Consider the following 26,394-nt stretch of genomic DNA (forward strand, 5'->3'; position numbering starts at 1 on the left):
GTGGCCAAAGTACTGGAGTTTCAACTTTAGCATCATTCCTTCCAAAGAAATCCCAGGGCTGATCTCCTTCAGAATGGACTGGTTGGATCTCCTTGCAGTCCAAGGGACTCGCAAGAGTCTTCAACACCATAGTTCAAAAGCATCAATTCTTCGGCGCTCAGCCTTCTTCACAGTCCAACTCTCACATCCATACGTGACCACAGGAAAAACCACAGCCTTGACTAGACAGACCTTTGTTGGAAAAGTAATGTCTCTGCTTTTCAATATGGTCTCTAGGTTGGTCATAACTTTCCTTCCAAGGAGTAAGCATCTTTTAATTTCACGGCTGCAGTCACCATCTGCAGTGATTTTGGAGCCCAGAAAAATAAAGTCTGACACTGTTTCCAGTGTTTCCCCATCTATTTCCCATGAAGTGATGGGACCGGATGCCATGATCTTCGTTTTCTGAATGTTGAGCTTTAAGCCAAATTTTTCACTCTCCTCTTTCACTTTCATCAAGAGACTTTTGAGTTCCTCTTCACTTTCTGCCATAAGGGTGGTGTCATCTGCATATCTGAGGTTATTGATATTTCTCCTGGCAATCTTGATTCCAGCTATTATTTATCAGTAGTCATCACTAATGATAAAAACTAATGATAAAAACTGAAGTCTGAAAACAAAATAACCTAAAGTCTGTATTTTGAATAATGTTCTTGATAATTAAAGTTTCGGTCAACTTTTTGTTAGCTCTGCTAAAGACATCACTGATTTTATTATTAATGTGGTTTAGAAAAACCTTACAGGGCTTCCCTGGTGGCTCAGACGTTGAAGAATCTGCCTGCAATGCAGGAGATTTGGGTTTAATCCCTGGGTTGGGAAGATTTCTCTGGAGAAGGGAATGGCAACCTGGAGAACGTCCTGGAGAATTCCATGGACAGAGGAGCCTGGCGGGCTACATACAGTTCATATGGTCGCAGAGTCAGATACAACTGAGACACACACACACACACGTACACACACACACGCAGAAAGAGCTTATAGTAGGAACAGAACCGTCCACTTACTGCTTACATTAACTGTTTGCCTTTTTTGAGTTAATATTCACGTGTCATGAAGTTAGCAATTTGGGGACAAAGAGATAAATTAGGAGTTTGGGATTAACATATACACACTACTATATATAAAAGATTAACAAGGACCTCCTGTACAGCACAAGGAACGATAGTCAATATTTTGAAATAACCTATAAGGGAAGAAAAATAATCTGTGAAAATATAAAAACCTGAATCACTTTGCTGTATACCTGAAACTAACAAGATTGTAAATCAGCTATATGTCAATTAAAAAAGAATTTTTTAAACTGTAAAGTCAGTGGCTTTTAGTTACACTAGTAATGTTAAACAGTCTTTGTCACTGTCTAGTTTCTGCCTACCCATCTATCTAGGATAATTTCCCTTGCCCAAAAGGAAGCCCTACACCCATTAAGCAGTTTATCCTCATTTCTCAGTTCAGTTCAGTCGCTCAGTCGTGTCTGACTCTTTGCGACCCCATGGACTGCAGCACGCCGGGCTTCCCTGTCCATCACCAACTCCTGGAGTTTACTCAAACTCATGTCCATTGCATCGGCGATACCATGCAACCATCTCATCCTCTGTTGTCCCCGTCTCCTCCCACCTTCAATCTTTCGCAGCATCAGGGTCTTTTTCAATGAGTCGATTCTTCACATCAGGTGTCCAAAGTATTGGAGTTTCAGCTTCAGCCTCAGTCCTTCCAGTGAATATTCAGGACTGATTTCCTTTAGGATGGACTGGTTGGAATTTGCTTTCTGTCTTTATGGGTTTACCTGGACATTTCATATCAATGGAATCTTATGATATGTGACCTGTGTCCCCAGATTATTATTTTCAGTCTCCTGGTTTCTTTGTGAGTACTTTTTCATGCCTTCTGTCTCTTTGTGAGGATAGTTTTGTTAAAGGTTGCCAGTGTGATATACGTCAGCTTACTGAAGGATGTGTCGTCCAGCAGAGGGGCATCACAGTCTCTGCTTTGGGCACCTTGTGCTCTTCCAAGGCGTCTTGCTATCTGGACTGTCCCTTACATCCTACACAGTGTCAATCTGTGTATTGATTACCTGTCCAGCTGAATACGTTTTATCTCGGAGATTAGGAAATAAATTGAAATTGACATTCTACTGATGAAATAGAACGGAGCCCAGGTCGAGAGCCAGACCACATATGGACCTCTGGTGTGAGGCCAGAGTAGCCACTGGTCTCATTGATGGGAAAGAAGAGACTTAATAAGCCAAGCTGGGGACCAAAAGCTCATTTGGAAAGAGATGAAATGGGGTGGGTCCATTTGGAGAAAGAAATGGCAACCCACTCCGGTATTCTTGCCTGGAGAATCCCACGGACAGAGGAGCCTGGTGGGCTACTGTCCAGGGGGTCGCAAAGAGTCGGACACGAGCAACTGAGCACCCTAACTCACACCATATACCCCCAGGTGGTTTAAGGATTCAGAGTCTGATCTAAACTGTGAATCTCAGTTTAGACTTTGGGGAAAGGCCAGACTCTGAAACAAGATACACAGAGAGCTGCTGGGTGAGGAAGATTTGGAGGTCTTGCTTGTCTCAGCTATTCCTCTCTGTCTAGACACAGAGCAGCCCCGCCTGCTTTTGCCCCAGGTGGGAGGTCAATCCCTCTGCTAATAAGATAATTAATAGCTTTGGGACCATCAGAATCCCTTAAGGAGAAATGGCCTTAACTGGAAGGTGCTAGGTCAACCAAGAGAGCTGATACAAGAGGGCATATGAGGGCTTCTCGTCCTGACTGGCTGCCCACTTTCAGCTGCTCTACCCTCCCATCCATCTCAGATAACAGCGGGCCCTCGACTCTGCTCGTCCCCTTACACCTCCTGGCCAGTCCGTCTGCAGACCCTGTTGCCTTGCCTTCATTCCAGAATTCAACCACTTTTTACCTCCTCCCCTGTCACCATTCTCTTCCCTGGTGGCTGGCTCAGTGGTAAAGAAACTGCTGCAACGCAGGAGGCGCCGGGTTCAATCCCTGGGTCGGGAAGATCCCCTGGAGAAGGGCATGGCAATGCACTCCAGTATTCTTGCCTGGAGAATTCCACGGACAGAGGAGCCTGGCGGGCTACAGTCCATGGGGTTGCAGAGAGTCAGACATGTCTGAGCGACGGACACTTCCACCTGTCACCATTCTCTCCTCTCTGGGCTCCCTGCTCCCATCCTCCCCTCTTGCAATCCGCTCTCCACTCAGCAGCCAGCAGGATCCTGTGAAAGCCCAAGTCCAGTCACCTCCCTGGACCTACTCAGAATAAAAACCCAAGGGCCTCCATGGCTTGCCCTCATCACCTGTCTGACCCCACCTCCTTGACCTCGCTTCAGCTCCTTGCGGTTGCTTGAGCGTCCCCAGCACATTTCTGCCATAGGACCTTTGCATCTGCTCTGCCTTCTGCCCAGAACGCCCTTCCCCATTTGCCTCACTCTTCTGCGCATCAGCTCAGACTCGCTCCCTCGTGTGGACCCCCTGACCACTAAAAATGCACCCCCACCCCCACCCCCTCCCCGGTCACCTTCTCCTGCGTCCTTGCTTTTCTCCATTCAGCGCAGTGTCGCTGTTTCGTGGTCTGGCTCCTGCCCTGGACCACGCCGGGAGAGCAGGGATGTCTGTTGTCCTGCTGCTGTCTCCCCAGCACCGCTTTGTTAGGGGTAGTAGAGCGTCCTGAGAGGGGGAACCACGTGGCCACGCGGCGTGCATCTTGTTGGCCCTGGAGTGGGGAGCGGAGTTGAGAAGGGGACTCTAGACGCAGCAGGAGACTGGGGCTGGTTCAGCCTTCCAGCCGGTGAGCACAGACAGGGCTAGAGGGACCATGCTGCCTGAGGGGGCTTCCCAGGCGGCGCTGGTGGTAAGGAACCCGCCTGCCAATGCAGGAGACAGAAGAGATGGGAGTTTGATCCCTGGGTCGGGAAGATCTCCTGGAAGAGGGCGTGGCGCCCCACTCCAGTGTTCTTGCCTGGAGGGATGCTACTTTTCAGTAAGCCCTGGAGGAGGGTGGGATCTTCCCTGGTGACTCAGCTGTAAAGAATCAGCCTGCCAGTAAAGGAGACACAGGAGATGCCTGGGTTTGATGCCTGGGTTGGGACGATCCCTTGGAGGAGGAAATGGCAACCCACTCCAGAATTCTTGTCTAGGAAATCCCATGGGCAGAGGAGCCCGCTGGGCTACAGTCCATAGTGTTGGAAGAGAGTCGGACACAACTTAGCAACTAAACAACAACAACAGAGGAAGGTGCAGACATTTGTCAAGAAACAGGATGAAGTGTGGCTTCTTGAAGCCAGGACTGTAAACTCATGGCTGGCTCAGGATCTGCCCACCCGGCTCCCCATCCCTTCCTGGCGTGGGCCTCTGGCTCGCCCTTCTCAGGACTCTCCTGAATTTCTGCCTCAGTCATCATGTGGGAGAAATCAGGCCATGATTTGGAAGGCTCCCTCCAAGTTCGGGGAGAAAAGAGTTTCTGCTGGGGAAAGGAAGGGAGGTCATGCCAGCAGATGGCCAGATTCCCAGCGTTTTCACGGGCACTGGAAATGGGGCAGGGCCACGTCCTGGAAGGCAGTCCAAGGCTTCCACAGAATCTGGGTTCAAACCCCAGCGCTTGCTGTTACCACTGGATAGCTTTTAGTTTGTGTGCATTCGGCTGCAAGTAACAGTTGATCTGATGAGCGATGGTGGGAATATTCCTCTTGTTTTCTTCTACGCATTTTTAATTTATTTTTGTAACATTCTTTTTGTTTATTTACTGTCGCCGGGTCTCAGTTGAGGCACGTGGGATCTTGGTTGCATCATGCAGGACTTTTCATCCGGGCTCTCTAGCAGTGGCTCTCGAGCTTCTGTAGCTGTGTGCGGGCTTAGCTGCTCTGCAGCGTTTGGGATCTTAGTTCCCTGACCAGGGATTGAATCCACGTCCCAGTGCAAGGCAGATTTTTAACCACTGGACCATCAGGGAAGTCCCTAACCCAGTTTTTAATATTTGCCTTTTTGAAATGATTAGGACATTGGCTGAAAAACCAAATATTATTTCTGAAAAACTTGCAGCGGAATGTCTCCTCCCATTTGTCCCCATCTGCAGGTCCCCCATCCTAGTTTTTTGCTAGAGGATCAGGTTTTACTAGAGGATCAGGCCCATGAGGGACATCTCCGGGTAAAGAGTAAATGTGTTATAACCTTGATAATTATTTCCCTATATGGTCGATTCTTGTTCCCTCGTGCTGTTTTTGCAAATTCATCTACCTGCTGAAATTTCTTTGTAAGCCCCAAATCAGCACTCATAATGCTTTCCTGATCCCTTCCAGACATGTGCAGAGCAGATGAAAGTCTTGAGTTGTCCCGTATGCCTGTTCCTAGCTGAGATAGACCATGGCGACACTGTCTTCTTGTTTCAGCTCTTCTGTCGCAGACAAGTGGCTTTTTCTTGATCTGTTTAGGGCCACGTTTTTCACATTTGGGGGGCTCTTTGTTGGTGATTCATTTCATTGAAATGCCCCAAGCATCGCGCTGAAGTGTTGGCTTGTGGTCCTAAGCTCCAGAAGTCTGTGGTGTGTCTCAGATGAGCTTCATTCCGGTGCGAGTTACAGTGCCGCTGGTTATGAGTACAATGTGAATGAATCAGCAGTATATATTAAATCAGGTGTCTTTAAACAGAAGCACTCGTAAAAACAAGGTTATGTATTGATCGGTCGATGAAAATGTTGGGACCAGAGGCTCTTAAGAACCTGTATCTCTCTCCGGAGCAATAGTTTCTTGTTCTCCAATTCAGTACTTGTGGCAACTCTGTAGAACGTAACTACCACAAATAACAAGAATTGATTGTGTGGGCTTTATTATTTTAACACACTAGTTGTGCTTTACTGGGATACAAATTAGATATAATAAAATGTACAAATCTTACCTGCACTGCTTGATGAATTTTGGCAAACATTACCTGGGAAACCATAACCCAGATCTAGCTGTAGACCATTTGCGTCATCCCAGAATATTTCCTTGCGGATCTTCCTGGGCAGTGCTTAGCCCGCTCCCCTTCACCCCGCCCCCTTGAGGCAACTGCACCCCGATCTTTTTCCTGTCAGTTTCACTAGAACTAGACTTAAAGAGGATCACACAGTGGGTCGTCTTTTGTGCTTGGCTTCCTCTGCTTAGCATGGTGGATTTGAGATTCATCTATGACCTTGCCTGTATCAGTAGTCTATTCTCTTTCGTTAATAAGCTATATTCCGTTGCGGGGTTATAACACAGCTTGTTTATCCAGCTACCAGTCAACAGGCGTCTGTGCTGTTTCCAATTTGGGGCTTTTGTGAATAAGGCTGCTAGGAAAATTTTTGTACAAATGTTTTTGTAGATATACTTTTTACATCCGCTTAGTCAATGCCGTGGACTGGAATTGCTGGGTTATAGAATAAGTGTTTAACCTTAGTTAATCAATGCTTTTAATTCTCTTCTGGAGCAAGACATGTAGTGGAAGGCCTTTCCAGGGATATGTGGCAGCTCAGTACTGCCTGGCCACTGGATCTGTCTCCGATTTGCTTGACCTTTCCCCCTCAGGAGTGCAAAATGGCTGCGCTAGCACCGGCCATTATCACCATGCTTCACATCAGCCTTTCAAGCAGGAAGGAGTAGGGGCAAATAATCTTCCCAATATAAGGCTTTTTAAAAATCCAAATGTAAAACTCTTTCCCATGTCCATACTTAGCTGCAAACGAGGCTGTGAAAGGACGTGTCTGGCAAAGGGACAAAAGACCTGCACTCATTGTGAGCCATTCTCTTGGGAAGGTACATTGCTGAATGGAACCAAGTTCAAGTTCTGTTCACCAAGCTGTCAGACTGAGACTGGCTGTTCCATCCTCCTGAGCCTCGGAGAGGACCCTGTGAGGCCACTTTGTCAGGGGCCTGGACACTGGCCCGAAACTGGTGGCCTATGTTCTATACGAGAGCAAGAGCCCCAGAAGGAGAACTAAAGACACCCAAGCTTCTAGAGCAGTGATTACCCTGGGAGCAGCAGCATCAGCATCACGAGGGAGCTTGTTAGAAATGCAAATTTTCAGTCTTCCGTCCCTAACCTTCAGGTTCTGAAATCCATTAAAAAAATAATAGTTCTGTTCATTTGTTTGGCCATGCTGGGTCCTCACCGCTGTGTGGGTTTTCCTCTAGCTGCGGAGGGCAGGGGCTCCTCTCTAGTTGTGCACAGGCTTCTCACTGTGGTGGCTTCTCTTGTTGCAGAACTCAGGCTTAATTGCTCCAAGACACCTGGGGCCTTCCTGGGCCTTCCCGGATCAGGGATCGAACGAACCTGTGTCCCCTGCATTGTCAGGCGGATTCTTTACCACTGAGCCACCAGGGAAGCCCCTCTGAAATGCAGTCTTTATTTTAAACGCCTTCGGGGTGGTTCTGGTGCCTGTACACACGTTGAGGACCAAGTGGTCTAAAGCATGTGTGGATGCTGCAGGAGCTCTTGTTTCCCCTTCGCCTCTCTTAGCTCCATTTTGGCCTGAGCTTGAAGCCTTCTCTCGTTGCCTGATGCCCTGGGTGACCCTGGTCCTGTCAAGGTAATCGCTGCTGGTGTTGCCTTCACACCCCACCCTGCCCCATTGCCCGTTCCATTCCTCCTCAGAGTTTCCTCTTGTTTTTTATACACTAGTATTAAGAAGAAAAAAAAAGCAAAAATCTTTTCAGATGCCTGATTTTCTTGGCAGGCCTGCAGCTATATAGCTGCATTTAGAACAGCGGTGAATAGCAAAACGAAAAAGAAAGAATGTACAAAACATTTCTAGTGTGTAACTACCTGTGTAAACGAGGCTTTTAGGAGCTAGACACCAGTCGCTTTATGAGCAATCCAAGTTTTATAGGGCGCGCTTTTATGTTGTTAAACTCATTCAGTGATTTGAGAACTCTAAAGGTCACTGAAAATAAAGCTGGTGTCGACTTTAATTGCTCTCCAAATAGCTTTCTTTCTCTCCCCCCAAAAGGGTGGGAGTAGGTGAGGAATCAACATTTCCCCTCCCTGTTTTTCTTTTCTGGCTTTGAAATTGACACAGCATGCCCGTGGCTACATATCTGGGGCCCAGTTTTCTCTTACTGCGTCTTTGCACGGAATTGCAAAAGGTCTCTTCTGGGAGGGCACAGTCCCAAGAGTCTCCCTTGAGTGAATTAGGAAAAGTGAGTCCAAGTGTGGATGTAGCTCTTCTCTGAGTCTCACTGCTGTGAGCAGAGCCTCTGCTGGATTTCAGGCCCGACTTGTACCCATACTGGACTCCTTTGTGCAGTGAACAGCCTGCGCAACTGTACATGGTGGTTGGTGCATACATATCCTGTACCTACAGAGGACAAGCATGTATCTTATAACAAGTTAGAATAACAGAAATTTATTCTCACAGTTCTGGAGGGCAGATGTTCAAAATCAAGATATTGGCATGCTCTCTCTGAAGGCCCTGGGGAAGAATCCTTTGTCTTTTCCTGTTTCTGGTGGCTCTGGGTGGTCTGGGGCTTGAGGCGGCATCACTCTGTTCTCTACATCCACATTCATGGGAAATTCTCTTTCTGTATCTTCCGTCTGTTAAAAGGTCACTGGTCGGGAAGTCCCTGATGCGTCAGTGCTTAGGACTCTGTGCTCCCACAGCGGGGGCACAGGTTCAGCCCCTGGTCGGGGACCTAAGATCCCGAGTGCCGCGTGACGCGGCCAAAAACAGTCTTCGGTTGGTGGATTCGGGGCTCACAGATAATTTAGGATGATCTCGTCTTGAGATCCTTCACCTAATCACAGAGCCTTTTCTTCCCAAATCAAGGCCACCTTCACAGATTTGGGGTCATGGACATATCTTTTTAGGGGGACTACCATTCAGTGCACTACAGATGCCTTAGAAATGCATCCTAAGGGAATTCTCTGGTGGTTCAGTGGTTAGGACTCTTGCAGTCTTGCTGCTGAGGGCCTGGGTTCCATCCCAGGTTGGGGAGCTAAAACATTTTACGAGCTGTGTGGCATGGTCAAAAAAAAAAAAAAAAACGCATCCTAGGAGCATGACCTCTCGGCATTGTGGTATGTTGAGTCCAGCATGGAATGCCCGTCGGGGAATCACCCAGTCTGTGTGTGACCCAGGTGTGGGGAAAGTACTATGACTTCTGTGTGGCGTTTCAGGAAAGTGTCGGGGAAGAGCACCAGAGTGGGTGCCTGGAGGAAGGTGGGGGACCTATGAAGACATTGCAGGAAGTACACCCATGGCAGGGTGGACAGGAGATAGCCAGCCAGGCAGCCACCGCTCTGTAGTTCCCACGATCTCAGGAGCCTGTCAGCCTGGATTCAAATCCCAGCTCTGCCATCCTGGTACCTGGGCGAACCTTGGGCAAGTCACCTAGTCCTTTTTGCAGCCTCAGTTTCCTCAGCTGTGGAATGGGTACAAGGACACTGGCACCTGCCGTGTAGGATTGTTGTTGAGGCTGCAGTGAGGTGAGATGAAGCACTGAGAACAGCACCTGGCCCGTGGTGAACCCTGGGCAAACCTTAGTCATGGTGACGAAGAGGACGACAAAGCAGGAAGTGGTGGTGACCGAGGGCAGAGGGCACAGACCTGCACCACCTCAAACGCCTGAACTTCCAGACTCCAGCCAGCTGAGCAAGTTTCCTTAGCAGGGGGTTGGTCTTGTGGTTGGGCAGGTTGGGCTGGTGGCTGGTGAGATGGGGGCTGGCACGCGTGAGCAGAGGCCAGTGAGACCCTAGCCAGTGGAGGAGGCGGGCACTATATGGTCGTCTGTGTGTAGTTTCATTGGCATCTTTACCTGTGGCCTTGCCTCTGTGAAGGTGTATCTCTGTCTGTCCACAGCTGTATCTCAGCACCCAGCCTGGACCAGGAATATGGGACACTTGCCCATCAGTGGGTGAATGGCTGGATGCAGCAGGCAGTGGTGATATTTAGAGTTCACGACAAGCAGCATGGATGCCAGGCAGGCAGTGTCCAGGATGGTGCCAGGGGAGGGACCTGCAGGCTCCCTGCTGTGCTGGGCCATGGGGGTATCTCAGGTGGTTCTGAGCAGGCAGGTGAGGTTCTGGGGGTTGGGGCAGCATTTAGTTACCAACCAGTAAGGAAGTGCTTGAATATTTTAAAAACAGAGCAGCCAGCTGTTACCCTGCATGTTAGAGCAGGCTGGTTGGATGGACAGATGGAAAGAGAGACAATGAGACTTAGACCTGGGCAGGAATAGTGGCCTTGGAAAGGAGGAGATAGAGTGGAGAGATTCGGGAGGCGGAATGGATAAGACTTGGGTGAGTCGGAGGTGTGAGGTCATGGCTGTTCCTTTGTCCCTAGAGAGGGCTGTATCAGTTAGCTCTGCCATGTAACAAACAACCCCCAACCTTTAGAGGTTGTTAGTGCTGTTTAACAAATTATCCCAAAGCTTAAGGGAAAAATTGTACTGTGCTCATGAGTTTTATGGGCCAGGAATAGTGAGTCTCTGCTCCAAGACGTCTAAGTTCTTAGCTGAGAAGACCTAAAGGCTAGGGGCTGAAGGCTCCTTCACACACATGCTTAGCGCCTGGGCTGGGATGACTGGAAAATACGACTATCAACCAGAGCACCTACTTGTGGTCTCTCCGTGCGCCTAGCTTAGGCCTCCCCATAGCGTGGCCTCCCCAGAGCAGCCAGAATTCCATTAAAGTAGCTTAGGGCTTCTAGGGTAAATGTCCTGATGGACACAGCAGAAACTGTGAATTGGCTTTAAGAAGTCACATAGTGGCACTTCTGTTTCACTGTCCTGGTTGAAGTAGTCACTAACTTTGCTTAATTCAGGGGGACTAACAAGGTGGAATATCATGAGGGATTGGAGACATTACTGCAGCCATCTTTGAAAAACACGATGTGCCACAGTAGGTCAAAACAAAACCGTGATCCCAATGGTTGGAACTTGGCCTGGGCACCTCTAGTTACTTCTCTCTTATTTTGCTGTGGTCAGCTGTAGGTCAGCTAGGTGGTTCTGCTTCGAAAGCTTGGCTGCCTGTGAACTGGAATCATGGCGGTGAAGGCATTTGTCTCTTGTCCTCCAGAAGGCTAACCTGGATTTCTTTACATGTCAGCTGGGCAAAGAATAGGCTCAGAAATACACACCATCACTTCCGCTACATCCTGTTGGCCAGGGCAAGCCAAAAGGCCAACCCAAGGTCAAGGGTTGGTTAATAGACTCCATCTCTTGATAGGAGGCCCTGATAAGACGAGGAGGAGAAAAGTTTCTGGCTGCTTTTGCAGTCAACCACAGTAGTCTTTATTTTTTTCAGATCCCCTTACCATCAGCCCTCTCCCATTTTGCTGGGCCTCTCTTCTCAGTGGATTCAGAGTACAGTCCTTGACTCATGGAAGGCTGTGAGAGTCCTTGTGATGGGTTGCAAAGATACCTAGAAGTACTAACTCATTTGTGTTAGGTTATGTTTGACTGCAAACAATGGAAACTTAATAGTGGCTTAAACTGTTAGGATTAAGCAGTCTAGAGGCAGGCAAGCCATGAGGAGTTTTTAAAAACCTAGTCTTTTTCTCTCCTCTCATCGGTTATTCTCTACCGGTAGGCTTATTAGCCTCAGGTTTATTGCCTCGTGGCAGCAAAATGGCTGCCACAGCTCCAGTCTTCTCAACTATATTCAAAATGAGAAATGACTTTCTCCCTAGAGAAGCTCTATCTTGATATTCTGGAAGAAAAACTTTCTCAAATTCTGTCTTCGCCAAAAGACTCATTGAGCAGAACCCAATTCTATACACTTTGCTTTTTACTTATTTGCAAAACTGTGACTACTGTGGCTGCAAGGAAGCCTTGGAAAGTGAATGTCTCATAAAGGGATAGCAGCTGTTTCGGCCACAACCTACAGTAGGAAATATGTACACACACACACATAATTGAAACCAGTGTCCATCGAAACCCTGTGTGATGCCTCTTAATATTTTCTATTCTATCCCAAGCCATTTGATTCTATACTCTTTAACTTAAAAGCAATCCCTGGTCACAACCTGCTAATTGGATTTCACAACCCTCAAAGGCGTGACCCGTAGTTTGAAAAAGACTGACTCAGAACAGCCTTTGTTTACATCTTGGAGCTGGCAAGTGTTACCCCGAGATTGGGCTTCCGTGAGCAGGACAAGGAGGGCTGGGGAAATGGTGTTTGGAAAAGCAACAGCTAGACTTTGCCATATCCTCTTCTCTGCCTATCACTTCCCATCAGCAAATGATAGGGTTCCATTGACTTTCTTTTTATGACTTGCAAATAACTCGAGGGTTAGTAGCATTCCTATCGGGAAATTAAAATAAGCCTGTTTATGGAGCTTCACAGGGACTTTGCATTCTGTGTCCTGCTCAGCACCCTGGCTTCAGCACAGCTCCTGATGACAACGCAAAACTCCGAAGGCATTCCAAGTGCCGGAGGAATTCACACGATTTTCTGGAAGGACACTTTGTCATTGTTGCGTCATGGCTGTTCTCTTGAGCTGGTTGTGGTTTTGCAGGCCTGGCTTCTCATGCTTTTTATAGCCCGATGCTGGAGAATGAGGTTCTTCGGAATCACAGGGCCTGGGTTCAGAGTCTGGTCCCACGGTGTGATTTGGGGCAAATGTCCTGACCCCTGTGAGCCTCAGTTTCCTGCGCTGTGAAATGGGAAACATTCCTCCTGTCTCCCTGGAGACTGGGAGGAGTCTATATGGAGTTAGCACAAGGCCTGATACCGAGGAAGCACTGGGGTTGGGGAGGTGCTCTTCCAAGATGTATCAGTCAGCTTCGACTGAGTAATGTGCAGTAACAAGTGAGCCCCGGATCTCAGTGGCTGACAGCAGCGAATGCTCCTCTCTTGCTCATGTGTCCAAGCTTTGAGGGTTGGCTGTGGCCCTATCCATGTGTCCACATCGTGCTGAGATTCAAGTGGAACCATACAGTGGCTTTTCAAGCTTCTGTTCTGCAGGGGTGGAAGACGTCCTCTTGTGTGGATATTTTGGGTTTGCAGCTTTGCATGCTAATTGTATGTCCCCTGTCCCAGTCTCCCGATCTTTTTTTTAAAAAAGCTTTTTGAGTATCTGTGTGACAATGGGCATCCAGTGTCATCCCTGGTTAAGAACCACTAAGCATCATCTTCCCCAAGGTCAACGGCTGGAGGATCCCATTGCTCATTACAGGATCCTCAGTTCTCCCCGACACAGAACGGGCAGTGAATAAATGCCCTTTTCACCAGGCTGCTCTTTAAACAAACGAATGGGTTTGTTTTAACCATCCCTGCAAATTCATTCATTCATCCCACAAATATTTAGTGAGCTCCTTCCATGTGCCGTGTCCTGTGTGGACTCTGAGCATTCCACAAGGAACAAAACAGACAAAAATCCCTGTAGTCGGAGGATTGACGTTTTTGTAGGGGAGACAGACAGTAAACAGTCAGAGAGTCATATGATTTTTGATGCTCAAGTTTTTCAAAGTAAAAATTTTTCGTTGCGGACAATTGCAAATGTGTACAAAGCAGAGAGAACAGTAAAACTTGAACCACATCAACCAGCGCTTTACCGATCTTCCACCACTCTGACAGACCAGCCCTGTCCAAGGGGGCTTCCTGCCACCACGGGAATGTTCTAGATCTGTGCTGTTTCACGTGGTAGCCACCAGCCACGTGTGGCAGTTGAGCCCACAAAATGTGGCGGGGGTGACAGTGGACTCGGTGTTTTCATTTCCTTTGCACTTTTAATGTGAATCTCTTTTATTGAAAACTTGCATATTCCTGATTGTCCTCTCTTTTTTCCATCCTTTTATTGTGGTTAAAACACATGTAACAAAAGTGACCATCGCAGCCATATCTAAGTGTACAAGTCAGCGACATCAAGTGCATGTGCACGGTGGTGCAACCATCACCCCCATCCTTCTGTCAAACTTGCTGCATCTTCCAGAACTGAAACTGGATACCCACTAAGCAACAATTCCTCCCTTCTCTCCACGCCACCCCCCAGTCCCTGGCAAACTGCACTCTCCTTCCTGTCTCTCCATCATGAGTGGAATAAGATGGTATCCTTGTCTTTTTGTCACTGGCTGACTTCACTTGGCACAAAGTCATCCATGCCGTCCCTTCAGCCTTTCCTCCCTGAATGATAATTCTGTTTTAAACAGATACCACGATTGGCTTATCCATTCATCTGTTGACGGACACCTGGGTTGTTGTACCTCTTGGCTCTTGGGAATCATGAACAGGGCTGCATAAATATGTCCTTCCAGACCCCACTTTCAATTCTTTTGTGTTATATATATCCAGAAGTGGGCTTGCTGGGTCATATGCTAATTCTATTTTTAATCTTTTGAGGAACCACCAAAGTGTTTTCCACAGCAGCTGCATCATTTTACGTTCCCACCAACAGGGCGCAAGGGTTCCAGTTTCTCCAGGTCCTCAGCGACACTTGTTAATTTTTGAATTTTTGCTCGTCACCTTTTAATAGGAGTGAGGCAGCATCTGTGATTTCGATAGCATTGCCCTAATGTTTGGTGGTGGTGATCATCTTTTTGTGTGCTTATGACCGTTTGTATGTCGTCTTGGGACAAATACTCCAGTCCTTTGCCATAATTTCATTTCAGCAGCTTGAACTTAAATGTATGTAGTCACGCGTGGCTAATTGGGTACTGTTTTGAACCGCATAGGGACAATATGCCTCTGAATTCACACAGCTGGGTTATTCTGAACTTAAGTCACAGTCGTTTTATCATGTCACCTCTACGTATTTTAGGATGTATTTCTGAAAGGTAAAAACTCTAAGTGAAAAGAAAGCGAATACGATGCCATTGTTAAACACCTAGAATCCATCCCTTCTTTCTTTTCCTTCCTTCCTTCGCTGGTCTTCGTTGCTGCCAAGGGGCTACTCCAGTTGGGGTGTGTGGGTTTCTCATTGCGGAGCATGGGCTCTAGCAAAGCCTGCAGTGCTGAGTTGCAGCTTGCGGTCTCTAGAGCCCAGGCTCAGTGGTTGCAAGGGTATGCTGGGTTTTCCTGGATCGGGGATCGAACCCACGTCTCCTGCACTGGCCGGCGGGTTCTTTACCACTGAGCCACCACGGAAGCCCTGAGCTGTAGATTTTTAACCCCCATATAACTGATGCCCCATCGCAGTGCAGGATCTGTCCTCTCCCCGGAAAGCCCCCCTCACCCGTTGCGCAGCTGTCACCATCAAAATGAAAACGCGGAGATGACAGATTCTCACAGCCTGGCGCCTCCTGCTGGACATTCACCCGCAGGTCCCACTTGGAGAGCTCCGTTCAGGAAATACCCGCCTCCTGGCTCTCCTTCTGGTCCGAGGTTTGCAGAACTTGGGCCACACCCGAAGCTTGGGGCAGGGAGGAGGGGTGAGGGGGGGACCCACGTGGAGCTGGCGGCTCTCACAAAGCCGCTGCGGGTGCTTGGGATCACTTCCGGGCCAGGGCAGTGCCCCTGCAGCCTAGATGGGCCAGAACTCCATGTTCCAGGGTCCTGTGACAGAGGCTTTCTAGACCTTTCCAGGGGTCTGGGACTCTCCATCAAAAGGAGCAGCAGTTCCCGTCCCTCCTGTCTGTTCCATCCACTCGCCCTTATCACGTCTTTGGATCTGAACTATCCCAGGCATTCACAAAATGCTAACAAAGGCTTGTCACCCAGCTTTGTCTTATCTTGACACTGTGGCCATGTTTGCTTCACATTTTGAAGAGAAACAGCATGATGAGAGGGCTGTCTGTGGGATTGTGGTTAAGGGCGGGGACTCTGCAGTCAGCCTGCCTTGGCTCAGATCCCAGCCTGGCCGCTGACCACTGCAGGCATCTGGGGGTGGCGTATGGCTCACCATTCGGAGCCTTGCTGTCCTCATCTGCAGAATGGGGCTAAGCAGAGCACCCGCCTCGTAGGGAGTCCAAGATGGTGACACAGAGGAAACACGCAGAGTACTTAAAATCAGCAGCTGTCATCACCATCATCACGTCAGGTCAACCCTCGGTGTTCGTGGATTCCATATTTTGCTAATCCACCCACCCGCTGACGTCAGTAAGCCCCAAACCAGTATGGGGCTTTCCCAGTCACGTGCAGAGTCCTGAAGTGTTTGAGTCTCTCGGTGCACATCCCCCAGTGGAGGTGGAACACGGTGACCCTCTGCCTTCTCAGTTCAGCTGTCAATAAGCATCCTCCTTAGGGCCCTGTTGTTTTGTACTTCTGTGCTTTTTGTAAGTGGTTTTGCTGTTAAACATGGCCCCTCCTGCACAGAGGTGAAAAGCCACCCAGTGCTCGTAAGCGCAGGAAGGCTGCAGTGAGCTCTATGGAGAAAGCACGTGGGAGATGAACAGTTATACCTGAGTTACAGCGCTGTTGGCCACAAGCCTAGTGTGAGTAATTCACCGATTTATAGTCAACAAGGTGTCTTTAAACAGAAACACACATAGCCAAGGTGGTGTGTTGCTGGGTTGATGAGAATGGGGCCAGAGGCTGGCAGGAAGCTAACCCTGTATTTCCTCAGGGCCGATGGCTCAGAAGAGCCGGTGGATTAAGCCGTACGGTGTTGCATGCTGTTGCGTGAGTGTGTATATGTACATATGCAGTGTGGGTAGATACAGGGCGGTCTTGTCTGCACTTACCACGCGTGAGATCATGTGCGGTGTTGTTTCCTGTGGTTTGTACACTTGGGTTTGACCTCTCCTCTCTGGCTGCTTCTTTCTCCTCTTCACTGACGGTCCCACTCACAGCCTCTCTCTCCCTCTCTCTCCACAGCTGGCCCCCGAAAGGACACTCCCCAAGTCCCCAGCTGGGGGCCCCGCGTAGACCTGGAGTGGACACCCCCTCCTTCCCTTCATGATTCGTTTGTAGCACAGGTAACCAGCCAAGCGTCGGCTCATTCCCAGAGGGGCTGTGGTCCCCCACCTCCTCCACGGAAGGGATGGTCCTCCTTGACTTAGCCACAACCTTCACCCCACCCTTCCCAACCTGGGGCCCCGGGGTCATTCGGGCCAGCCCCCTGCCTCCTCGCCATCTACAGGAGAAGCAGGATCTCCCTCCCACATCCCCCTCTTCTCCATGTGCTCTGCAGATCTTGCCAGTTGCTCCCCGGCCAGGCCTTGCCCACTGTGGGCTGGTTGGGAAGGGCAGGGGCTCGTTGGCCACGGAGCTGGTGGCGTGGGAAGAAGGAAGCGTGGGTGGGGGTGGGGATGTGAGGCCAGAGAGAGTATGTTGTACCAATGCCTGGTGTGGCCAGAGTCTTGGAAGGGAAAGGCCTCTCTGGGGTCCGTGCCCAGGGCCAGCTCTAGAGGGGAGGGTGATTGGCGTTTGAGGCCCTGAAGATGGATGTTTCTGTTCTAGACTGGCCTTGTAACCCGGGGCCCGTGAAGTGTGTACGTGTGTGCATATGTGTGTGCATGTCCCATGCAGAAGTATGCGTAACATATCTGGCCCACATGCGTGTTTCTGGCCAGAGGGTCTTTTTGCTTTCATCAGACCCTCCGAGGCACAGTTCAGAGAAGACCCTGAACTAGTGATGCGGGGATCCTCCCGAGGCTGTCACAGAGCCGTTGAGGTTACTGGGGGTTGGGGTGGCGATTGGGAAGTTCAGAGGATCTGTCAGAGTGAGGAATCATGACCCAGCTGAGGGCACAAGTGAGATTTTGTATGTTTTGAGGTGTAGGGAGGGGTAGATCCTCCTCAGTGAGTTCAGGACCACTCCTGCTCTCCCTACCAAAACAGAAAAAAGAGAGGGTGAGAAGTCCACGGCTCTGGGCTGGGGTTGTGTGTGATTTCTCGTGTCCTGTCTGCATCGTTGGGAGTGAAGGATGTGTGGGCAGATGGAAGGATGGATCAGTTGGATGTGTTTGGAAGACAGGAGAGATGGACCGTGAGGTGGAAGTTTGGCAAGATGGGTACTTGGAAGCCTGGTGGGATGTTTGGAGCAATGGAAGCTTAGGTGAGGGGTGGAGGTGGGGGGATGGCAAACACAGAGAACTTCAGTTTTCTCGCTATAAAATGGGACACACAGTACCCTTCCCCATGGGGATTGAACAAGCTAACAGTAGTGAAATGCTTGGGACAGTGCCTGGCGGGCACGTGATAAGCATGGGCCAAATGTTAGCCGTCCTCATCCTCATCACTCTGATGGGCTCAGCCGGGCTCCGGCGGCTGCTCTGATGCCAAGCGCCCACCCTCTGGGTCCCTCTCCCTCTCTTTCCCTCCGTGAGAACTGCACTGCATGTGTCTTCCACGGGGACCCAGAACCTGAGCCCCTTCATGCCTTTCCCCCGACCCAGTCGCGTGTAGGACAAGCCCCCCAATGCCCGCACTGGGCCAGCCCTGCCCTCAGGAGGCAGACACAAGCTCGGGGGCCAGACCTCTGCGAGCCAGGAGACGGAGAACCGCAGCCTCTGCTCTTGCATTAACTCCTCTGCGAAGCTGGGGGGCGGCAAGACCCACTTCGAGGGGTTCCCTGGGGATTAACTGCATTAGCGTGTGTGAAGCACTTGGCACGGGGCCCACACGTGATTAGGGCTCACTTAGTCAGGACTGACGTCATCGTTGTCATCACCGGATGCTGGGGGGACAGAGGGAGGAGGAAAAGGCAGCCGTGTCTCTCTGGTCAGAGCTGCTGGTGGGGAGGGTCCTGCCTTGCCCCCTCACCGCCCATGCCCACAGACTCCAGGGGTCTGGGCCCCCAAGAAATGGTCCTTGTCGGGAGGGTCCTGGCCCGCTGCCACCGTCTAACCTGTCGCCCTCTTCCCACCCTGCCCCATCCAGTGGCGATGGATGATGAGGATGGGAGATGCTTACTAGACGTGATTTGGTGAGTAGTGGGATTCCCGTCACCCCTTCCCCCCTCACTCTCCCTCCTCTCCCCTGTCCCTCATCTCCTCAAGTGTCTCTCCCCTTCTCTCTTTCAGTGACCCTCAGGCCCTCAATGACTTCTTACATGGATCCGAGAAGGTGAGTGCTGGGCAGGGCGAGGCATCCCCCAGGGCAGCAGGGTGCTGTGAGTCAAGCCCCCCACCACCACACTGAGTAGACATCTGCCTTCCAGGAGCCAGGCCCCAAGCTCACGGCGAAGAGGGAAAGAGACGGCAAATCCCTGCCCTCACGCCATACACATTTCCTGGGTAAACAAGCAACCAGTGACTAATAAAGGCAGTGGTAGAAAGCACCACGCCGGGCAGCAGAAGAAATAGCAACATCACTTTTGCACCACAAAGGAGGATCCGAAGAAAATGAATGGGAGGTGGGGGGCAAGGGCAGGGGCTCCGTTAGCTGCAGTGGGCAGAGAGGCGACATTGAGGGTGAAGCTGAAGGACCAAAGGGAGGCACCCACTGTGCTCTGACCAGGGGGAGAGCAGGTGGGAAGGCGGGAAAGTCCGACCCATTCCAGGAACAGAAAGAAGGCCAGTGGGGCCAGGATGAAAGGTAAACTAGTAGGTGGGGAGACTGGAGTGGACAAAAATCCCCAGGTCATGCAGAGCCTAGAGGAGCTTGACTGGGGAGTTTGGACTTTATTCTGAATGTGACAGGCAGCTCTGACAGTTTATTAAGCAGCCACATGGCATATTCTATTTGCACTCCGGAGAATGGAACACAGCGGGGACGAGGGAACATCTGTTGAGCCACAAGGGGTTCTATCAGTTACCTAGGGCTGCATAACAAGTTATCCCAACGCGTTGTGGCTTCAACTGACTTCTAATAACATTTGTTAGAGCTCTCAGTTTCTAGGGATTGGGAATGGAGGAGCAGTCTGGGTGTCTATCTTGCAGTCTCCCCTGAGTAGCATTCAGGATATTGGTTGGAGTCATTGTCATCTGGGGGCTTGCCTGGGGCTGGGGGGCCTGCTTCCACTCCTGTGCCTGTTAGCTGGAGGCCTCAGCTTCTCGCCACGTGGGCCTCTCCAGAGGATTGCTTGAGCATCCTCATGACGTGGCCGCTGGTTTGCCCAAGCAAGTGACCCAGGGGAGAGAGCCAGGAGGAAGCTGAGTGCCTCTTATGACCTAGTCTCCGAAGTCACACTGCATTCACTGGAAGTGAGTCACCATGCCCACCCACACTCTCAGAGAGGGAAAAGAGCTCCACTCCTCAAGGGGATGTATCAAATAATTTGTGGAGCAGAGGCAAGTGCAATGGGAGGATGGTGGCCTGGGCCCCAAGGCAGGCGGTGGAGGAGGTGCCAGGCGCTGACTTTGGGGTCGGCCGGGAAGGCAGCGTCACTCAACTTGACAGTGGATTAGATGGTGAAGAAGTGTCCAGACTGCCTCCTGGACTTGACCTGAGCAACCAAATGGGTTGTACCATTCCCTGAGACTGGGAGTTTGGAGCAGACCCCAGAAGTCCGAGGGCAGCAGTTAGATATGTTGAATTGGCCAAAAAAAGTTGGTTTGGATGTTTCTGTAAGATGTAATGAGATAACCCAAATGAAGTTTTTGGCCAACCCCATACCAGTCTAGGGTTCTAGAAGGGGATCAGCTAGAAACTGGGGAGCTCGACTGTGGACAGTGGGCGCTTAAGGCCTGTTCTCGGCATTGAGGAAAACTCCTGGAATGAGACCGGTCCCTGCCCTCCCAGACATGGGAGCAGCTCACACATCCAGCGCCCAGGGAACGCGGCTGTGCAGAGGAAGGACTGATTTCATAGGAAGGGACAGACGGGCACGTGTCGGGAGGAGGAGGCACGTGTGACAGGCCCTGCAGGATGTGTTACCAAAGAGGCAGAGGGTGAAGGCCTGGGGTGCTGCTTGGGTGAAGGTGCGGAGGCAGGATTCTAGAGTTCCAGGCAGGCATGTCGGGGAGCCTCGGACGTGGTGCTGGGGGCGCCTTAGGATTTAAACTTGCAGCCAAGCCCCTTCCTTTGGGGCCTCTTCTGGAGGTGGAGTTTCCCGTACCCCTTGAACCTCCCCTACCCCCTGCATCCCCCCCACCCCCACCTCGTCTTTGTCTTTGTGTCCGTGTAACACGAAATTGGTTTTTGTTCTAGCGTGTGGGCTGGCCCACTGCCCAGCTGACCTTTGACCTTGGGTGGGGGCGGGTCTTGTTGCAGCTCGACAGTGATGACCTCCTGGATAATCCCGGGGAGGCCCAAAGTGCCTTCTATGAAGGTCCTGGGGTAAGTGGCCGTGGGAGCTCGAAGAGGGTGGTGGGCAGGACGCCCGTGGTAGCAGCCAGTGGGGGAGGGTTGGAGGGCGTCTCACTTATTCCCTGAGGCACTTTTTGCCCCTCCAGTGAGGGGCTGGGGCGTAGTCACTGAGAGCAGAGTGGCGTGCAGGTGAGGCCGAAGCTGCCAGATACCTCCCCTACCTCCAGGCTGTGCCTCAGAGAAGGAGGTGCGGTTCCTGGGTCCCTGGCCTTAGGGATCAGCTGCTATAGCGCTGGCATGGAGGCTGAGGCTGGCCCCTGAGGAATGGGGACAGGGGCATCTTGGGGGTCTTGTCCTGGCTCAGCCGGGGAAGAAGATCCACTGATACAGACCTCCGTCTCTACCTGAAAATGAGAGCAGGGATGATGAGCAAAGCCCAAAGCGGGGCACGCAGTGGGCATCTACATTATTGAGCACCTCCTGCGTGCCAGGCCGCTCCGTCCTCTTCCCCTTCTGTGGCCTCTCCCTTCCCCTCTTCTCTCCCTACCCCACCCCCTCCTTCGTCATCATAACTGTCATTTACAGAACACTTATCATACGCTAGACCCTTTACGGTAATTTTCATTTAATCCTCACAACCACCGTAATAACACATTCCAAACAATTGACCTGGTGTAACATACATGCCTAAATCCAGAACCCAGCAAATAATAGTACTCTCATGTTATTACACTTACAGATCGGTTAGAGTATGCGTTATTCTTATCCACACCGCCCTGTCTTAATTTAACCTATAAGGACCCTGGTCAGGTTCTTAGCACCTCACGTGCATGATGTCAGTAAATGTCACAACCGTCCTAGGAGGCAGGTTTGGTTATAGCCATTTAGCAGTTAGGAGCTCAGAACCCCTGGTCTTTGTTTGGGGGCTGAGCTGTAGCCTGTCTCGCCAGGCAATGCCCCCTGCTTGGCAGCGGGGTGACCCCCTCCCAGTCTAGGGGGCAAGGAGGGAACAGTGCCCACCTCCCTGGGCTGTTACTAACAGCAGCGACCTAGACAGTAATAGTAATGCCAGCAGCAGTGATAGACAGTGTTTCTCGGGTGCCAGGTACTGCTCTGAGCCGTCCACGTGAACTCAGAATCTTTTTAACAACAGTTTTGACCCATTATCAGTGGGTATTCCATGCTGCTAGCGTACTCATTACTTATGGAATATTTGCTCAAAAACGCATACATGTATTGATCGTACATTCGTGACCTGGATCACCATCCGAAAAGCACTTAAGAAACCTCAGACTCACAGTGCTTGGCACTGGGCAAGGCTGCTGCTGCTCCTGTGCTTAACAGAACCATGATCCTTGATCCAAAACTTTTGGGGCAGGCTTGTTGTGGGATTCGGGGTTTTTCAGATGCTGGAAAGGCAGTGCTGACTACGTGTGTGCTGCGTGTAACGTAACACGCTCACTTTTCTGTGGTCACACCGAGGGCGAGTCCTGTTGCGTGACTGAATGACGCCTTTCCCTCTGAGCATCAGTTGCATTCTGGTCAGGGCTTTCCAGCCTGAAGTTCTCAAAACATTCACGGTTTTCAGAGCCTTTGGGGTTTTGGAATTGCAGAAGAGCATCATGGGCCTGTATGGCTGTTTAGAAAATGGTTTTTGTTACCTTCTGCTGATGTGCACAGATGGGGGAAGAAACAGGCCGGATTAAGCCAGCCCTGGGGTGCCCAGCTCAGCCCTGGCGAAGCTGGGATTTGAACCCAGGTCCAGCCACTTCTTGTAGAAGGTTCTTTCTTTCCCTGCTGCCCTAACATCAGGTACCCTTGGCTTCAGCTGTGTCCTGGGCCCGGCCCCTTGCTAACCTGGGCTCTCTCCTCCCTCCACCTTCCCCATCTCCAGCTCCATGTGCAAGAAGCCTCTGGCAACCATTTGAACCCAGAGCCCAGCCAGCCGGCCCCCAGTGTGGACCTCGACTTCCTGGAAGATGACATCCTGGACTCGCCCGCGGCCGGGGGTGGCGGCGGGGGCGCGGGGGGTGCCGACCAGCCCTGTGACATTCTCCAGCAGAGCCTCCAGGAGGCCAACATCACCGAGCAGACACTTGAGGCTGAGGCCGAGCTGGACCTGGGCCCCTTCCAGCTACCCACCCTGCAGCCTGCAGACAGTGGGGCCGGCCCGGCGGGGGCCGGAGGGGCTGCTGCCGTGGCCACAGGACCCCAGGCACTCTTCTCGGGGGGTGCCGACCTGCTGGGGCTGCAGGCCCCGCCCACTGTGCTGACCCACCAGGCCCTGGTGCCACCGCAGGACGTGGTCAGCAAAGCCTTGAGCGTCCAGCCCTTCCTGCAGCCTGTGGGCCTGGGCAACGTGACCCTGCAGCCCATCCCGGGCCTCCAGGGCCTGCCCAACGGCAGCCCTGGGGGTGCCGCAGCAGCCACGCTCGGCCTGGCCCCCATCCAGGTGGTCGGCCAACCCGTCATGGCTCTCAACCCACCCACCTCCCAGCTCCTGGCCAAGCAGGTGCCCGTCAGCGGCTACCTGGCCTCAGCGGCTGGCCCTTCGGAGCCAGTGACCCTGGCATCAGCCGGCGTCTCACCCCAGGGGGCCGGCCTGGTCCTCCAGAAGAACCTCCCTGCCGCTGTGGCCACCACGCTCAATGGGAACTCGGTGTTCGGAGGGGCGGGAGCTGCCCCGGCGGCGGCCAGTGGGGCGCCCTCAGGACAGCCGCTGGCAGTGGCCCCCGGCCTGGGCACATCGCCGCTGGTTCAAGCGCCCAATGTCATTCTGCACCGCACACCCACGCCCATCCAGCCCAAGCCTGCTGGCGTGCTGCCCCCCAAGGTCTACCAGCTGACCAAGCCGTTTGCCCCCGCGGGCGCCACGCTCACCATCCAGGGTGAGGCTGGGGCCCTCCCGCAGCCACCCAAGGCTCCCCAGAACCTGACTTTCATGGCGGCGGGCAAGGCTGGCCAGAACGTGGTGCTGTCGGGCTTCCCGGCACCTGCCCTCCAGGCCAACGTCTTCAAGCCGCCTCCGGCCACCACCACGGGGGCGGCCCCCCCGCAGCCCCCCGGGACGCTGAGCAAGCCCATGAGCGTGCACCTCCTAAACCAAGGCAGCAGCATCGTCATCCCCGCCCAGCACATGCTTCCAGGCCAGAACCAGTTCCTGCTGCCTGGCACGTCGGCGGTCCAGCTCCCCCAGCCGCTCTCAGCCCTGCCGGCCAACGTGGGTGGGCAGATCCTGGCAGCCGCGGCCCCCCATGCAGGCGGACAGCTCATCGCCAACCCCATCCTCACCAACCAGAACCTGGCGGGCCCGCTGAGCCTGGGCCCCGTGCTGGCCCCCCACTCGGGGGCCCACAGCGCCGCCCACATTCTCTCGGCCGCCCCCATCCAGGTGGGCCAGCCAGCGCTCTTCCAGATGCCCGTGTCGCTGGCCGCTGGCAGCCTGCCCACGCAGAGTCAGCCAGCTGCTGCCGGGCCGGCCGCCACCACCGTCCTCCAGGGGGTCACCCTGCCCCCCAGCGCCGTGGCCATGCTCAACACCTCCGATGGTCTGGTGCAGCCCGCCACCCCAGCCGCCGGGGAGGCCACACCTGTCCTCACGGTGCAGACAGCGCCCCAGGCGCCCCCCACAGTCAGCACCCCACTGCCTCTGGGCCTCCAGCAGCCGCAGCAACAACAGCAGCCGCCGCCACCACAGGCCCCGACCCCACAGGCCACCGCCCCAGCTCAGGCCACCACCCCGCAGCCCAGCCCGGGCCTGGTGTCCAGCCCAGAGAAGATTGTCCTGGGGCAGCCTCCCTCTGCTGCCCCCACGGCCGTCCTCACTCAGGACTCCCTGCAGATGTTTCTGCCCCAGGTAACCAGGGCCGCCGGGGCAGGGGAAGGGGCCCGCATGGAGGGGGGCCTGGAGCTGGAACCGGATGTGGTTGAAGCAGCAGGTGGGGAGGGGCCCGGGGGTCAGGAAGGGTGCCCAGAGCTGCCACCCCTGCCCCAGGTCGCTCAGAGGAGGTCCCGGGGGGACAGGGCCCAGCTGACTGACCAGGACAGAGAGACAAAGGGAGGGACAGAGAGAAAGGCTGCCCTCTTGCTGGAGGGTTGGAGAAGGGTCCAAGAGAGAGAGTGGGCGATACACGGATGGACAGACAGACAGATGGGGCGGGAGAGATGGATGCTGGGGTGGAGCTGAAGATGACTCACAGAACTGAGGGGACTGAGCTACCCCAGGTCACGCCCTCTGGACCCTGGGGCTCCCAATCCCCTGACTTCGGCATCTAGCCTCTGGGTACCTCCCAACTGATTCCCACCACCCTCTTCTCCAAAGCACCTGCGGGGGCTGGAAGTCGGGGTGTGGAGGGCTCGGGTCTGTGGGGGTGGCCTCTGACCCACTGTGGGCTGCCCGTTGCAGGAGAGGAGCCAGCAGCCCCTCTCCACAGAGGGCCCCCACCTCTCCGTGCCCGCCTCGGTCATAGTCAGCGCCCCGCCTCCCGCCCAAGACCCAGCCCCGACCACCCCTGTCGCCAAAGGAACTGGCCTTGGCCCTCAGGCCCCCGACAGCCAGGCCTCCCCGGTGCCGGCCCCCCAGGTAGACGAACCCCAGCAGCCTCTGTCCCAGCGCAGACCAGCCCTGCCCCTCGCCCTGCCTCCCCCCCCGCCCTCCACGTGCTCTCTGGCTGTCCTGCCTGCCTCTCTGTTTCACTGGCTTGGGAAGCGGTGCTCCCCTTGGCTCCCCAGATGTTTCCCGAGGGCCGTGGATGCTTGAGACCACACTCTAGTCAGGGATGCATAGTTAGGTCCTAGAATGATCATTTTTCTGTCTGGATAAGTAGCTCACATTTAGAGGAAGACACTAAGAGGTCTAGATTCAAGCCTGGCTTTCCCTCCCCAAGAGGGTTTTTTTCATTCCTTTCCCACGAAGAGACAAACAAAAAGACAACGGAGTTCTTTTCCTTCCATTTTTACGAAAATGAAAGCAATACTCTACATGCATTCTGCACCTTTTATCATTTAGAAGTTCATCTTGGGGACTGTACTTCACTCTTTTACATGATTGCATAGTATTCCATTGTGTGTGGGTGCTCTTTATGTAACCAGATCTTGTTGTTGGGAATTTAGGTCACTTTTGGTCTTTAGCTGTCAGATGAGCAAGGCCGCGAAGTACAACTCTGTACATATGTCTCTTTGTAGGATAAATTCTAAAAGGACATCGCTAGGTCTGAGAGCATGTGCATTTATAACTGTGACAAATATTGCCAAATTGCTCCCTGTAGAGTATAAATTGGGTTAATGGATTATCTGTGGTTGATCAGTATATGATCTCTGGTT

The 26,394-nt window shown here is 52.5% G+C and overlaps 1 protein-coding gene across 3 annotated transcripts in view; it reads left to right on the plus strand.

Moving 5' to 3' along the window:
- BICRA (BRD4 interacting chromatin remodeling complex associated protein) overlaps nt 1–26,394 on the plus strand; it is a 73,665-nt gene that overhangs the window by 33,399 nt on the left and 13,872 nt on the right. For all 3 annotated transcript variants that reach the window (XM_052655687.1, XM_052655688.1, XM_052655689.1), the window contains exons 2-7: nt 16,756–16,856; nt 18,763–18,808; nt 18,906–18,948; nt 21,037–21,102; nt 22,967–24,928; nt 25,478–25,654. In XM_052655687.1, coding sequence (XP_052511647.1) covers nt 18,768–18,808; nt 18,906–18,948; nt 21,037–21,102; nt 22,967–24,928; nt 25,478–25,654 — 2,289 coding nt within the window. In that variant the 5' untranslated portion in view covers nt 16,756–16,856; nt 18,763–18,767. The remainder of the gene's footprint in view (nt 1–16,755; nt 16,857–18,762; nt 18,809–18,905; nt 18,949–21,036; nt 21,103–22,966; nt 24,929–25,477; nt 25,655–26,394) is intronic.

This window comes from Budorcas taxicolor, chromosome 18 (assembly GCF_023091745.1).
Source record: "Budorcas taxicolor isolate Tak-1 chromosome 18, Takin1.1, whole genome shotgun sequence".
Lineage (NCBI taxonomy): Eukaryota > Metazoa > Chordata > Mammalia > Artiodactyla > Bovidae > Budorcas > Budorcas taxicolor.